This window comes from Alternaria ventricosa (assembly GCF_023758065.1).
Source record: "Alternaria ventricosa strain BMP 2768 chromosome Unknown scaffold_13, whole genome shotgun sequence".
In the NCBI taxonomy this organism is placed as follows: Eukaryota; Fungi; Ascomycota; class Dothideomycetes; order Pleosporales; family Pleosporaceae; genus Alternaria; species Alternaria ventricosa.
Window position 1 is genome coordinate 428976 of NW_026055693.1, and position 16216 is coordinate 445191.

Genomic DNA, 16216 nt, shown 5'->3' on the forward strand with positions numbered 1-16216 from the left:
CAAGAAGGCCAAAATTCCAAAACGCCAACCCAAAACATGCATCCATAATCCGTAACCTGCCAACGACCATGCCGTCAACCCGTATGCCTCTCACCAGCTCTCACTCCTCATCAAACTCAGCCTGGTTAGGCACCTTGGGGCCATCTTTGCGAATGGGGATCTTGATACCCTGCTGCGCAAAGCACTTGCTGAGCTTGGTGCTTTCAATGACACCGGGAAACTTCTTGGCGGAGTAGACCGTGAAGGGCTCGGTGAAGTCGTAGGCAAGGCATGGGCCTTTACCTTTGCTGCCGTCGTTCATGTGAATCGTGCCGTTGGTGCCGTCGTTGGAGCCAATGTCAAAAAGGCTGAGCTTCAGCCGGAAGGTGCCCTCGGTGCGCACACTCAAATCCTGTAGTACGAACCAAAAGCCAGGTTTTTGCTCGAGATCTTGAAGACGGCATGCATTGACAGCGTTCATGCCAATGAGATTGCGGGTGTGGTTTGATCCCAGGGGTGTTGCAGGAATCATTGTGTTGGTCATTTGCACAGGGGGCTGCCCGTACATTTGTTGCGGGATGGGGTAGCCCGGTGTTTGCGCCTGCCAGTATCCATTTTGGCCCGGAACGGGGTTGCCACCGTAGGGGACCATGTGCTGCTGCGGCATGCCACGGGAGTCGTACTGAACTTGAGCTGAGAACATGTGGTGTGTTCGCTCGGGCGGCGGAGGGTAAGAAGTAGTGGTGCTACTTGATATCGACACGGTCGGCGCCGCGCTACTGTGTCTCACCAGGTTGACGGCATTGGCTCCCTGCGCGTCGTAGAGGTCGACCATGAGCACGAAGTAGGTGCTGTCGATGTCGTTGAAGGGGACCTCTTGTCCCGTGTGGGTGTCGTAGACGACCAAGCGGACGCAAGGCGGGGGTGTGATCGGCCTTCGATCCTTGTCACCAAAGCCGCACATGCGGGCTCGGATCGGTTGCTGTTCAACAACCAAGTTGTATTTCCTGGCGGGTTTCGCCATTGTCTGCTGTTGCTGAATTGGCTCTGGGCGGCCAGTGCTGGTCCTGGAGTAGTTGTTGTAAGACATTTTGGCGTTGTGATGATGATGTCTTGTTGTTGATTGGATGTTGGGTGAGAGATGTTCTGGGTGAGATTACCGGACGGGCGTGCACAAGCTATATACTCTCCCAAGATTTAGGCGATGCGGAAGTGCGCCACGGGCCAACGCTACCTACAGACTCACCACTACAACCATGGTTCAGTATCGAGGCATAGCCCTTGCAAACGTGGTCATTAAATCACCTTCACTGTTAATAAATCAATGCCAAAAAGGCTCATCGAGTAGGATTGAAACGGGAATATTTCTATAGGGCCACGCAGGTGAGGGGACCACAGCTGCGGGTCCCAGGCTTCAGCCACCTGGGCATGATCGGCGTTAGTCTCCGGCGCTACCCAACCCATGGGACACCTCATACACGACAAAACTAAACACGTCTGCCGACTACGTGAAGACAAAAACCCGCAAAGTGTGTGACTAACCTCAACGTAGGCTCTAGGGTGTTCATTGTTTTATTGGGTTGACGTGCACATGTTACACTCAAACCTTTTGAGTCAACCAGGCGTGTGCGCCCTTTTCAACATTGGCTGCACTGTTCGCTCGGCTCCACAATCGACCACGCTCAACCACAGTACGGAGCAGGCTGAGCAACTTTGAGTTGAACTGTTCTCTAGCTATCTTTCGCCGCTTGAAGTTGAAGCATCTCCCGAGGTAATTCAACGCACAGACTGGACACGTGCCCTGAAGACTACGTAGGTGTTCAACGCACCAACTGCAAAACCTTGCCGCCATGTACCATGAGCGAGGACAACGAACACTGACAATGCCATATTGTTAAGCTTTCCTATTGAATGCATGAGCCCATCCTCATACTTTCGACCATTTCAACAAGACTGCCGCCAACACTACCGGCAGTACACTGACCAGCTCTCCCAAACCAGCAAACTCCGGCGGTATTCTCGCATGCACGAACGCGCCCGCACCTAATAAAACAGCGAAAGTATTGTAAACGAAGCTCCATCCGAAGTTGAATGCAACTCTGTGTATCGCCTTCCTACTCACATTGATGATAGTTAGCACACCCGAAAGGCTGGGACGGACAAGGACGACATCAGCAGCGGATTGCGCGATGTCAGTTCCGCTTGAGACATGGACGCCGATAGTGGCTTGAGCAAGAGCAACGGCATCGTTCGTCCCATCGCCTACGAACATTACGATGGGCTTACGAGACTTGCCATTCGAGGAAGCTGTTGAGGGTGCTGCGAGCAGATCCTTGATATACGTTTGCTTGTCTGCAGGCGAACAACGAGAACGGACAGTTTCATCTAAGACATTGAGCTGCGCGGCAATGGCTTTAACAGCGCCGCCGTCATCGCCAGAAAGAATGTGAACACTGATACCGCTGCGTCGGAGATGGTCGATAGTAGAGGCTGCATCGGGTCGTAGCGTGTCTTGCAGACCGAAAACTGCTACGAGCGCGTTGTCGACGGTGAAGCAAACCGTGGTGAGGCCTTCGGATAGCATGGAACGGACGCGCGGATCGTCGGACAGCTCGAGCCATCTCGAGTTACCGGCGCGCAGCTTCTGGCCATCAACCGTTCCTTCAACACCTTTACCAGTCACAACTTTAGCATCTGATACCGCTAAAGCAGACACTCCCTGCGACGCGAGATGTGTGGCGATGGCTGCCGAGACGGGATGTTTAATGTTCTGCAGCAGACCCAGCAAGAGACGCTTCGCTTCCCCGCCCACCTCCGCATACTCCTCCCGCACCACTGCCAGCTTCCCTGCCGTCAAAGTACCAGTCTTGTCGAATACTACATCCGTGGTTTTGTATGCGACTTCGATGCTGCCCGCCGTCTTGAAGACTACACCGCGTTTCGCCGCGACACCGGATGCGACGACGATGACCATGGGGACCGCGAGGCCGATGGCGCAGGGGCATGAGACGATCAAGACGGTGATGGCATATGTGATGGCTTCGATGGTTGCTTCGGAGCCTGATTGATGCCGTATAGCGACGCCAATGGCGACCCAGATGACGAACGTGATGATTGTCAAGGCGACTACAACGGGAACGAAGTAGCTGGCCACGGTATCGGCAATCTCTTGGATCTTGGGCTTGGAAAGCTTTGCTTCGTCAACCATGCCTGCGATAGTCGTAATGGTGTTGTCACCGGGCAATCGAGTAAGGCGTACGGTGAGCGTTCCGCTTCCGTTGATTGTACCAGCGATGACGGGGGACCTGGCGTGCTTCTCTACGGGTTGGGCTTCTCCCGTCAACATCGACTCGTCGATCTCAGAAGAGCCGGAGACGACGGTACCGTCCGTGGGGATGCGCGAGTCTGGTGCGATCTTGAAAGTATCTCCGTATTGCAGCAGCCTGGCATCGATCTCTCGCTCTTCTGCATCGTCGACTAGCAAGGCAGTAGGAGTTTGCAGGGAACGGATGCTGATGGACTCTGCCGCCTTTTGGCGCGCCAGCGATGCCACCCAACGACCGACCATGATAAGAGTGACCAGCAGTGTACTCGTCTCGAAGAACTCGCCCGTCAATAGAGGTTTTCCACTGACCAAGAAGCCAAAGGAAACAACCGAAAAGATATACGCGGCGCTTGTACTCAGGACGATGAGCAGATCCATCTCAATGACCTTTGAGAAGACCAAAGCCTTGAGAGCCTTGGGATAGAAAGGTCCAGCGATTACAACTTGAACGATAGTTGCAAGTGCAAGCGACGCGGAGCCATACGCGATCTCGCGCTCTGGAAGAGGAGCCCATGCCATGACTAACACGGGAATGGTCAAGATGGCAGAAAGCAATGTCAGCAAGCCCATGTTGCGGACGTGTCTGCTACCAGCTTCCAAGGAAGAATCGGGACACGGTGGTGCAAGTTGCAGCGATTGGCTCCAGTCGTCGCTCATCAAGTCCCTCGCTCCTATTATCTTCGCATCGTAGTCCGCGCGTATAGTCTGTTTGCCCAGGCGACGCACATCCAGCACTCCCTCCGGCCACTGTCCATTGATCAAAGCTGAAAGGTCGCCCGAGCAGACGAGATCCAGACTACAGCCTTGATTCGACACGATCTCGCATTTGAATTCGGTGGTGCGGTGCAGGTGTTTGACGACATCGTCGGCGGTCGCGAGGTTGGTGTTGATGTCTAGCTCGACGCGCGCGAGGACGAGGCTGGTTTGCAGTTTGCTGATGTAGTTCAGACTGCCGAGGGTTCGCTGGAGCTTTGTTTCGCATCCTGTGCAGGTCATGCCTGAGACGCTGATGGCGATGTGTTCGCGTGCGACGCCGCCTTTTTCGATGTCGATGTTGTCGCCTGCTATCTCGGTGGTGTTCACCGCAGCCGCTTTCTTGTTGCTGCAACATTTCAACGCGTCTTTCGGGGGACAGCAAGATGCTGGTTGGGGGGTTGAACACTCCTTCGGTGCCGATGTGCAGCAGGAGGACTTTGATGGGGATATGGCGGTCTTCACACCGTCAGTGTTATCGATTGCGCAACAGCTGCTGGTACAGGTTTCTCCAGAGATGCTTTTGCTATCATTTGCGCAGCAGTCAGCCTTGGTCTTGCCAATGCAGGAAGTTGGTGCAATCGTTTTGTTCGAGCTGCTGCTGCCACACCCTCTCGTCTCGGAGTTCACCGGCGTAGACGATGTACAGCATGAGGTCGTCGGCTTCGGCTTCGCGGGTGCCGACGATGAGCAACATGAGCCTTTCGGCTTCGAGGCTATAATTTCCGATGATGAACCGCAGGAGTCTGTCGGCTTTTGCTCTTCGGGTGCTGATGAAGAGCAGCAAGACTGGGATGCTTTCGAATCTTGAAGAGCTGATGGTTCACAGTATGAGCTGGACGGCGTTGTGTTCTCATGTGCCGATGTTGAGCAGCACGACATGCCCGGCTTGGCTTCTTCCGCTGGCTGTGTCGAAGCACAAGGCGCTTTCGCTCCTTTCGATTGCGGAGTTGTTGAATATGAGCAGCACGAAGTCTTTGGCTTTGTTGTTGCATCCACGAGGTTGTTGACGCTAGCGCGAGAGGCAATAGGCTCAGAACTAGAAGAAACGAGTGTTGCATTCACTCCGGGCTGGGTAGTCGTCATCGCGCTGCTCGACGTGTCTGTCGACTGCTCGACGGTAACTGCAGAAGCGACATCTGAATTCGCGGTGGGTGTTGTGGCCGCGTCCTTGGGACCACAGCAACCTCCTCCGCACGCCATGGTGAAGTCGTTGGTTGTCAAGGTGAGGAATCGAAGGTAAATTGCAGTGAAGCCAACGATCTGGAGAGTCGGACTCTACACTTGGTGTATGGGGCGTGTTGTTTATCTCCAGATATGAAGAAGTGGCGGTATACCCGTTGAAGTTGCCCCTCAAAAAGTCGATATGTCACTGCTTTCACACTTTGCACCTGCACTACCCATTCGCTTATCTGGCGCTGTATCACCAATAACTAATCTTCTCACCAATCTAGATCTGCGCTATTTCGAACGGACTTGTGCAGGTAACATAACCTCAGTGGAGGAAGAAGGCGCAACCTGCGCGTAAGAACAATGACCTAAGTCGACAAGCTTAAAGCAACGAAACCCAATGGAAGGAAGAATGTATACAACTTTTATTCTTTCTACAAGCTTCTGAAGCGTTCTAACTTCCGCCGATAAGGGCTCAGACTAGCTCGCATTCGATCAAGCTCTCTTGCGAGTGCTTAACGGTCCAGACACGGACGATCTTCAATCCGAGCTCAGGTGACTCCAGCAGCTGACTCCATTGCGAATACGTCCGCTCCTTCGAAGAAAAAAGGGTGATCATCATCATATCCAAAGCAGTGGCTTGCCAGTCCGCGCCCTTGTCTGGAATGACGTTTTCGTTGATAAGCAGTTTGCTGTAGCCTCTCTTCATGGCGCCAGCAACTTGCTTCAAGATGCTCTTGCACACGTCGTCGGGCCAGTCGTGTAACACCGAGTGCATGTAGTATGCCTTCGCCGCTGGGAATCGATTAGCATCTGACGGGGAACTCTGCAGCTCCTAGACGTACCTTTCAATGGTTGCTCAGTATGAAAGTCATACTGCATACGTTCGATGCTGGGATCCAGTCGCTCGATTCCATCGATAACGGAAGGTCTATCCTGCAGTACAAGCCGACCGGGTACCTGAGGATATTTCGATCTAAATGTTTCGTAAGCATACGAATCTGGACTAGGCCTTGTAGCAGCATACCTGAATTCTTGGATGTCCTGACCGTACCCGCCGCCAATGTCTACCAACAGGACGGCGTCTTTAGAGTTGGCCATGCCGTCTATCAGCTGCTCCTGCACAGGGTAGAAGTTCGAGTCCATCCAACTTGGTCGACCCTGACGATAGCCACCCATATGGTTGTTGAATTGCTGACCCAGGGGCGGATGTGTATCCAGATACCGGAACATGTCAAGCTCAGTATTGAAAGCATACTGATACGGCCCATTGGTTATGTCTGAGGTGAGCTGGTAGTCGTTCTTCTGCAAGTACTCCGAGAACTTGCTGCAAGACTGGTGGGCTCCACCGCCACTAATTTGATCAGCACAGGACTCGGTTTAGCAACGTCTCAAGCACCGAGAAAACTTACAGGGCTGGATAGCCATCTCCGATTATAGGAATAGTTAAGGCCTTCGAGAAGTTTGTCGCCATGTATTCATCACTGTCGGTCTCGGTGATGTAACCCATGGCTGCAATGTGCCTCATCAAGCGAGCTACCAGTGTAAGCGAGGTCGCGGAACGAGTCGCTATTATGCAAGCTTACCCAACAGTTCGCGAGGCTTTCCAAGCTTGTTCGCAATGTCGTCCACCTTCATTGGTTTGTCCCCAAGTACACCAAACACACCTGCATTATAGCAGGTGGTGATGGCGGTATGGCAGCCGGGCTAGTGACACCACTTAGATACAGAAACCTCTTCAAAGATCTAGCACATACCTGGGCCCAGTTCTGCTCGATCATGGTCTCACGGGGAGTCTGCAGCGCTCTGACGAGCGCTTTAGCCTGCGAAAGCATTGCCATGCGAGTGTCATTGTGATCAACAGAGGGTTTACCCCCGAATTCCGACAGCTTCTCCAGTAGGCATGGAACGGCGCTTGGGTCGTTCGCACGTACTGCAATGCCGAGATCGACTAACATGTTTGCAAAGTTCTGACACGTTCAAAAGTAACGAGCAAGGGGTAAGAGGAAAGTAATTGGGCGGTAAAACGGGTTGAAGGTGAAAGGATTCACGGCACTGCTGGATGTACAGCTGATACGTTGCTTCCTTATAACTGCAAGTCAATTCCTTCAGTCCAACTCCCGAGTCTCCACAGAGATGGACAGCAGCATTGCCGGTGTGGTCAGCGGCTTGCGACTCATGGCAGCGTGTTATCAGACGGGAAGGATGTTTTGGCAACAGCAGGCGAGAAGAATACCCTGAGGCGGAAAACGGCGCAGCATGACAAGCTTCAACTGAAGGACGATGAATCCGCGGAGCATTCACACCCAAGTCGGTGGGCCTGACTTCCACTTCAATACCATAGTCCGTCTTGGCACTCGAATGATGGCCTGCTAGAGAACAGCCCCTACATGAAGGACCTCTGATCAGCTATAATCAACATCTGTAAAGGTGATCCTTCGTAAATAGAGCAGGCTTGCAGTTGCAATTTAGTCTCCCATCGCTCGACTCACTCATTGGAAGGTTCTGATCATTCCATGAGCTCCAAAATGGAACGAGACGAACACCAATAGAATGTCGCGATTCCTTGTAAAGGGGAATCGTTGTCGCGAGTGGTGTGAGTGTGGGGAATGGGGCTCGAAAAGAGTCAGTGGCAGGCCGAAACCCCCACACGGCCCGTGGCTTTGGACCCGAAAGAGCGGCTGAGCGGCAAGCCGGCTAAACAGCCACATTAGTGCGGCATCGGCAACGCAACCGTCGCTAAGTGGACACCAATCAGCTCATCCAGGCACCACAAATAGTCACTCCATCGATGATCTTACAGCTGCTGTGAGACACACCCTGTAGAAGGATTTGAAGGATGTATGTGGGCAGATGTGGCGTAGCCTTCATGAGTATAGAATGAAAAGATCGGAAACCCCGAGGCAACACAGATTGCCATATTAGTTGCTTCTCTTGTCGCTTCCCAAGATCATGTTATCGACTCCCGCAGACGGGACGCCCGTTGATCAATCGATGAGCCGAGCGGGCTGCCTGACAACGTCCTTCACCCCTGTCATTGGCAGGACGTCTGCTTACTGCTGGCTGAGCAAGTTGGCGACAGGAGCAGGTACCTTGTTCACCGAAAGTCAGATAGACCCATGCGCGACTGCATATCTGAACTGCTTTCGTAGACCTTACTTCAAGGCTGTATGCAGTCTATTAGAAGATGTTTCTGACCGGAATGGCTATGATTGGGTTGGGCCACCCGTTCAGTCGATTCTTTTGACGGGCCTATGCATCCGATGTACGTGCGAGCACGTGTGGGCCTGGCGTCGCCCGCGCTGCATGGAAATGATTACTCTCGCATTTCCCAGTTCAGAAGATAGTCCGTAGACTGACACACGATCGTCATCTTTCTGAAAAAGTACTGTCGTTCCGGAAAGCATGCCCGGTACCAGGGGCGGTACGAACTTCTGAAAGCTCCCAGGTCTAAGCCGCATCGCTACATGACGAAACTGCGCACGAACTCTTGCTACCCCTGGTGTTGGTGGTCAGAGGGCGATAATGCTTTTGCAGGCATGCGCAGGGGATAAGCAGAGAGTCTGATATCCAGTCGAGCTTATATCAAACTGAACCTAGGCTCCAGCACTGTAACTTTTCCCTCATCATTTGGTCCTACACCTAGCCTTGTTACAATATGGCAGTACCGCAAGATCTTCCCGAAGGATTTGCCCAACAAACCAAGGGTCCAACGGTTTTGGCAGTATGCATCTCGTTGACGACGATTGCCACTGTTTTCGTTGCGGCCAGACTCTATGTTAGAGTCAAAATCTTATCAAGACTGGGACTCGACGACTGGCTGATCATAGTGTCGATGGTGAGTCCTCTCTTCATAATGCTCTCACTGGCTCAGCATGCTGACGCGTCGTGTAGATATGTGGCTACATCATGCTTGGCCTCACGATAGCAGCTGTACAAGCTGGAAATGGACGACATTTCTCCGTGCTCAGCGACGAGCAAAAGTCCGGTGCTATATTGTACACCCTTGCGGGCTTCCCTCCCGGTATATTCTCTTTCGGAATCCCCAAGCTGGCCGTAGTCGCTCTCCTGACGAGAATCACCAACCCTAGCCGGAAACATAGGGTATTCCTGTGGGCTATGACCGGTGGTTGTTTGTTGATTCTGTTTGGCTGTGTCATCATCATCTTCGCACAGTGTACGCCGTCTCGGTCGCAGTGGGACTTCTCCGTCCATGGTACTTGCTGGAGCCCATGGATTCTGATCTACTACGCCATCGTAGCTGGAAGTAAGTTCACAGCCAGTAACCCTAGTACATGACTGACCGTCGCGAAGCCATCTCCGCCATCGTGGACCTTTACCTCGCGATATATCCCGCCGTTGTTCTGTATGGACTACAAATCAACCTCAAGAAAAAGATAGCCTTGAGTGCTGCGCTGGGACTGGGTTCTATGTAAGCTTGCGTATGGTCGTCTTGGAACTTCCGCTCACACTTGGAACAGTGCGGCAGCCGTAGCTGTGTACAAGTCGACTCGACTTCCAGCGCTTGCGAGCCCTGACTTCAGCTGTGAGTAGACCCGCATTCGGTGTTTTCATCAGCCATGCTAATAACGCAATACAGACGATACGGCCGACATCACTATCTGGACCAGTATCGAGGGAAACTCTATCATCATCGGCGCCTGCATACCGACTTTGCAGCCATTGTTCGACCGCATCTTTGGCCGGGGAATATTTGGTAGCTCACGCGGTGAGCAAGGTCCAAGTGGATACAGATCGCGTAGTCGGTCGGGTGTGAAGCTCGCTACAATCGGGAGCAAGACTCTTCGGTCAGCCAAGCAACATGGGAAGTCGGGCGTATCTGAAACCACCCTGGGCCACGATAGCCAGGACAGTATCTTGAGCCCGGGTTTTCGGAATGGTAGCGAGGAGAGTAAGGTGGAGACAAATTCTGGCATTACGCGAACGCAACACTTGACAGTCGAGTACGAGGATGCCACCGAGCAGACGAGGCCGAGTTATAGTCCTTGTAACATACGAAGATAGAAGTAACATGGGGACCTTGGTAGTAACATGATGATTCGTCCCGTCGGGACTGGGACCTTGCAAAGACAAGCCGGGTGAACACTTGGGAGGATTCGCATGCTTGAACAAAGTGCAGGCACAGCGAAGCATGAGGCTCCACGTTGAGGCGCGGCACGGGGATAAGGTGGTCATTGCAACACGGGTGAACTTGGTTGCGGCAATGGGAATGGAACGGCTTGTTTGGCCGGCATGATTGCCGATGCCGCGTCGGGTTCCCGGCTGCCATTGTGGGTCGTCTCGAATTGCCTTATGTAATAGATGCATTAGAAGTGCATTGCTGCATCGCGTGCAAGTCATGAACATTCGCAACTTAACAGGTAACAGTCCCGAGGATAGCGGTCGGCGGCTATGATCTGAGACCGAGGCTTTCGATATGGAGAAGAAAGTGATGTGCGACACAGCACATCAGTAAGTGGAACCACTGTCCTCGGCCTGAGCTGGTAACTCCACAACCTCGCACCGATCTAGCAATCTCCTCCAAACCAGCTTGCTCTCATCTACAGTCTCCGCGGCCCCTACAGCTGTCAACGTGTTCTTGTGCCCAACCAACTCAACACCAGCTTTCGCTCTTGTCATGACCACATTCAGCCGTCGCATGTCGTCCAGAAATCCCAAAGCGTGATGAGCATTGCACCGAACCGTGACAAACACAATGACGTCAGCCTCACGACCTTGAAAGCTATCGATGGAGTAGACTTCAGCGTTCGGAATTATTGTTGTAAGCAGAGTCTTCTGACGAGTATAGGGTGTCAATATTGCGATAGTAGGGGTTGCGATGGAGTCCTTTGGGGTTGCAGTCGAGCCACTAGATGCCGGTGATGCCTTCAGAAGCTGGATGATACGTTTGCAGACGTCGCCTTGGCCAGCATTCGACTTTGATTGCTGGAAAAGGTCTTCAGGTGCAGCGCATTCAACCCAAACCATACGATTTGTCTTGGGCCAAGGAAAGAGTGAAGGAGGCAGTGGACGCGCGTTGTCAGCAACAGCAGTATGAAGTTTACTGTCGTAGAACTCGGAGGAGCTGAAATCGCAGATGGAGCGGTGCATGCGATACTGCATGTCGAGCATGACTTTTGCGACGCCTTCTCTTGGTGCTAAATTATAATGGCGTTCAAAGAGTGAGACGTCATAACCGGTTACTACAGCAGTTTGTTGAACCGTGGCGCGAAGCTGGACATGATCTCCAACTAATATCGCACGCGAACACCCCTTGACAAGAGGCACTAGGGTTGCGGGCTCAGTAAGCTGTGAGGCTTCGTCAATGATAACGACATCGAAAGCCTCGTTACGAAGCAAACCTAAGGCAGCTCCAGTGCACGTAGTAAACACGAGCTGAGCCTCTTTGATCCGCTTTTGCGCCTTACGGCGAGCTGGGAAGTTCGCGCTTAGGTCTTTGCCGACCATGGCGTCACATGTGTACGTACGTAAGTCCTGAGCGACTTTGGAAAGCTTGCTATGATGTGAGTACAATTACTAACTGTGTGTGAGGTGACCGCACTTACCTGCGTCGATACACGAACAGGGACAATGCCACCATTATTCGCTTCAGGGTAAGCCACGAACCTCCTCAGCATGTTATCCACTGCATTATGTGTTGGCGCAGTAACAAGGAATCGTAATTTGCGCAGTTTTTCCAGCAGCTGGGTAATAATGACGACAATTGTGTGAGTCTTTCCTGTACCCGGAGGGCCCCAAATGAACGTCAATGAATGTTTCATCGAAGCTGTGAGCGCTGCATTCTGACTTCCGTTCAGTGATGAGGCGACGGTCACCGGTAGCTCGATGCCAATCGACTTATCTTGTTTTGACGGAGGAAGACCGAGAAGCATCGGGTAGATGGTACTACAGGCTTCGCGCTCCGTGTAGAAAGCAGTTACAGCGTCGAACGAGGTCTTGCTCGTAACAAAAGACCCACACTGTGTAACACTCCAGGCGCACTTGTCAAGGTACGACGGCGGATGATGAAGGCACCGAAATGCAACCTTGGCTGGTTCAGCTGATGACACAACAGCATCCATCGAGAAAAGCCTTGCGATAACATCATTCTGCGGTGGATCGGATGCTGTAAGCCGAACATGATCGCCAGCCTTGAGCAATCCATTCAAGGAAGAGTCAATACGAAGTGTGCCCTTGACCATTGCACAGATGTCGCTATGGCCATCCAGGCGCAGCTCGAGAAACTCTTGCGACTTTTGCTCACGAGCGCTAGATGATTCATCTACATGGTCAAGCGCGATGCCGAACAACGATGACGTGAATTGCCGAATTGCAGCCGGTCGTCCTACCAGAAGCCGTGAGCTTTCAGGCTCTAACACCCCAAGAAGAAGATCCAAGGCCGTTTCGGAAGAGCGGACCGTGAGCGATATGAGCTCCACGATCTCGGCGAATTCTCTCAACGAGATGCACTTCAGTTCTTGCAACAGGATCTGGATTGGACGCCGGATGAGAGTACCCATCTCCTCCGACAACAGGACAAGGTGCCTCAGTAGGGTAAAGGCCAGGTGGGTGAGGTGTTCTTCCAACGAGGAACTGTGAGTCTCCCACGTTTGAGATTGGAAGAATGCGGGTATCAGGTACACCGCATTCGGTAGGAAGTCGAGTAGAGTCGACGCTACGTTCGTCCGATCTAGCGAGAGGGCCAAGCTTGCTTCGAAAGCAAGAATATGAGCAAACGTGTCCAAAAGCATCTTCTTTTCACCATGGTCATTGAGCAAACCAAGAATGGTGGACAGGTCTGACACAGACTTCAGTTTTTGGAGGTGAGCAAAGTCCTTGTCGCGAACCACGGCAACTACTGTCTCGGGGTAGTCTGTCCAGTCTTTAGAACCCAATCTAGGAATATCGTAGTTCTTATTCGGTTTCTCAAACAGCGGTAAGACTTCATCAGTGTCGACGAAGGTAAGCCACTCGTCAAGTACCCGCATCGAGTTGATGTCTCTGTTGCTGATGACATATATTTCCTAAATGTTATCAGTATCACGGCAACTGTAGAAGTCCGGCATAGAGAGCGTCAACCTACCGCACCCAATACCCCGTTTTGCTGCACCTTGCCGATATGCTGCTGGACTCCTCGACCGACTTTGTCCAAAGCAATGCTAGCTTTGCAGTCAAAGTTGACTCCGTCGCGCACAGTAGTCTCGCGTGCTCTGCGTTTGTCTCCTTTGTTTTTCTCATTTCGGTAGAGCGAATCGTCAGCCTGAGGACGCCTCAGAAAGATCCATGTGTTACTTCGCTGACGTTCGTACAATTGAAACATATGCTCATCGCAAAACAGCCTGTAGTTGACCTTGGTTGGTAGCATCTTGTAGTTTGGTGAATGTAGGCCTTGTGAGTGGGGAAAAGCGAAGACTACGACGCTGGTGTCGACTTGAACTTCGCTTGCTCTTTCAATCTTTTTTGGTACGTATATCGCAACGCTCAGACGTTCATCCACCGTCAAGATGATGAGTTTCTTGTGGAAGATTTCCAAGGCCTGAGAGACGGTAGGCAAGAATCTTTGCATACGGTCGGTGGACGATCTGAAGACCGGCTTCCAGTGCAGGTGCGGCTGATCTAGGCGAAACTTGCTCAACTCGTCAGGCGTCACGAGTTCTGACTGGAGAAGCCCGTTCCGTACCAAACTCGGCGCAGTTGCAGACGGTGGAAGGCAGCTAAGAAACCATATTTGCTGCTCATCGCTCAGAGCACTGAAATCGAGATGGTGGCTGTATTCGAGGATGTCTGCACCGCTATGCTTACACCAGCGTAGTAGAAGATGCAGTAATTCGAATTCAGACATCGCCATCTTGTCTCGTGCGAGGAAGAGCTCCATCACGTCGACTTCATCGCAGTCGTTAGGTCGTGTGTTGTCAGCCTGGAGAATGAGCTGGGTGCATGCATCATGCAGAACATCCAAGATGAAGGGAGCGACAGCGGGTTTAGGTTGAGGCGGATCCTCTAACTTCGTGAATTCCTTGAGGTCGTCAGGAACCCGGATGTGATTTCCATCGACGCATTGAGAAAACAGCCGATTGAGTTGTTGACATTGAGGGCTCATGGCATTACCAAGGCGCGCCCATCTCATGTAGAGATTCTTGACTTTCCCCAGGGACGCACTGGTGTATCGGGCAAAGTACTCCGCTCGGGCGTCACCGGTCACTTCGCCGAAAGTTACAAGCTCTTTGCCTCCTGGGTACTGGGCGGGCTGTGCCATTGTTCGTGGAATGATATCTGGATCCCAAGTCACAAAGACTGAAAAGATGTCAGCGAGTTCGAGGCAGATGCATACGAGCGGTTTACATTTGTCCCCATCGAGGTCACCACCTGACATGAGATCAGCGCTTGGCCTGCTCCCTTCCGTTGAGAACACGATGCAGTCGACTAGATGAGCAAACTCCGGGATATCTACTGCCTTGAATTTCTGGAGATCGCCAGGATGCATGCATGGATTTCTCGTTACCATCACCTCGGTGTTAATGATGGTATGCGCTCGCCCGTCAACATCAGTTATTCGCACGAAGCATTCTCCTTCTCTGAGCTTTCCCGGGTGACCATTCTTGCTCCTTGGGTCGCAAATACCAAAGAGAAGTCGTGAGCGGCGGATCAGAATCCGACATCGCTGTTCGTCTCTTTTGTTCAGCATCTTCGTGTACTCTTCTCGAACCATCCTTCCCAAGAGCTTGTGGACAGACCCAATGCCTTCTAATAGAAGTTTCTCTGCTAGATCGAGTCTGCCACTATATGAAAGGTACTGGAAGGCTGCCCCTGGGTTACCTTGACCAACGTTATTGAGGAATTGCAGGTGCTGCTGCTGCTTGTCGAGAAGGATATCTGCCGAGATACCTAACGTATGCAAGAGCACCACCACCTCATCGTTTAGGCTACCAAAGGCGTAAGGCTAAGTCTAGTCAGCTCAGTAAACCAAGAGATGATTTGGAGATCTAACCTTGGAATAGTCTACGACCGCGAAACTGTGATCGGACGCATCCTTGAACTTCCTCATAGATTCTCGAAACTGTACCTCTTCCTTGCCCTGGAGGTCAGGGTCCAAGGTCAATACGCCCTTGTATCCACGATATCCAATTTGGAATACGGACGGTAGGTAGCGCTGGTTGCGATATATTATGTTGCGTCTCTGGGCCAGTTGTCGAGCAAGTTGAAGAGATATCAGACCACATCCGTCAGTGAAAACATAATCATCGCGTTTGACATCGTCGATGTCTCTGCAGCGTTCCGGGAAGAGATCAAGCGCGGCCTCTGCGCTGGAGAAAAGCAGCCCAATTCGTTTTGCTTTCTTGCCTACGGACTTGAGTTTTGAAAGATCACCCATAGCTTCGATTTTGACAGAGATGTCTGCTTTCGATGCGCCATACATGAAACATGATCTGGACTTCGTTTGGCTGTTGGAATGACCGAAGAAGTGGTAGTGAATCCCATTGAGTACAACGCCAGTGGTGAGTAGTCTTGTGACGTAATCGCCGTTTTCTCTGCCAGTGGCTACGCGTGGTGGGTCATCTGGCGATTTTGAAGGCCAACGCAAGCGGAAGTCCGCCAGCGAAACGAGGAGGAGTCTGTCCAAAGGCTCTTTGCGGGTAACACGGTTGGAGGGCGCGCTTTCAAACCGCAGAACCATCTCCTGCACGGTTCCCGAAGAAACAAGGGAAAAGCACTTGACAAGTCCAGCCGCGTTTGTCTGCCGGGCCTGCGGGAGGTTGGCAACGGTGTAATTCCATGACGTGACCTCTGGATCGAAGTCACGCGAGAGAATAGCGCGAAAAGCTCGCAAATTGCTCATTGTTGTGGTGGAGAGGAGTGCGCCGCAGTGTTGCAGAAGGAGAGTGGCTTGATGCGGGGTGTACACAGACGAAAGTCTTCGTGATTCGTGAAGGATTGCGTTTGCTTGTGCGACGTTACACCGAACTACCCAAAGCGGCAAGACGAGACTCA

The 16216-nt window shown here is 52.2% G+C and overlaps 5 protein-coding genes across 5 annotated transcripts; 1 reads left to right on the forward strand and 4 right to left on the reverse strand.

Annotated features, from left to right (window-relative positions):
• Positions 1–100: 100 nt before the first annotated feature.
• Positions 101–1069, reverse strand: J4E93_007366 (uncharacterized protein; the record flags this gene model as incomplete). Its single annotated transcript, XM_049345276.1, has 1 exon — positions 101–1069. One exon carries the CDS (start codon positions 1067–1069, stop codon positions 101–103), a length of 969 nt encoding a protein of 322 aa, XP_049197506.1.
• Positions 1070–1906: 837 nt separating this feature from the next.
• On the reverse strand, positions 1907–4300 carry J4E93_007367 (uncharacterized protein; the record flags this gene model as incomplete). Its single annotated transcript, XM_049345277.1, has 1 exon — positions 1907–4300. The coding sequence occupies one exon, from the start codon at positions 4298–4300 to the stop codon at positions 1907–1909; it is 2394 nt and encodes a 797-aa protein (XP_049197507.1).
• A 1402-nt stretch (positions 4301–5702) lies between these two features.
• Positions 5703–7185, reverse strand: J4E93_007368 (uncharacterized protein; the record flags this gene model as incomplete). The annotated part of the gene is made up of 6 exons (XM_049345278.1): positions 5703–6022; positions 6073–6203; positions 6255–6581; positions 6640–6739; positions 6814–6934; positions 6985–7185. The coding sequence occupies 6 exons, from the start codon at positions 7183–7185 to the stop codon at positions 5703–5705; spliced, it is 1200 nt and encodes a 399-aa protein (XP_049197508.1).
• A 1951-nt stretch (positions 7186–9136) lies between these two features.
• J4E93_007369 (uncharacterized protein) lies at positions 9137–9663 on the forward strand (the record flags this gene model as incomplete). Its single annotated transcript, XM_049345279.1, has 2 exons — positions 9137–9494; positions 9542–9663. 2 exons carry the CDS (start codon positions 9137–9139, stop codon positions 9661–9663), a joined length of 480 nt encoding a protein of 159 aa, XP_049197509.1.
• Positions 9664–10696: 1033 nt separating this feature from the next.
• Positions 10697–16064, reverse strand: J4E93_007370 (uncharacterized protein; the record flags this gene model as incomplete). The annotated part of the gene is made up of 5 exons (XM_049345280.1): positions 10697–11661; positions 11716–11740; positions 11794–13251; positions 13338–15167; positions 15216–16064. 5 exons carry the CDS (start codon positions 16062–16064, stop codon positions 10697–10699), a joined length of 5127 nt encoding a protein of 1708 aa, XP_049197510.1.
• Between the last annotated feature and the right edge of the window lie 152 nt (positions 16065–16216).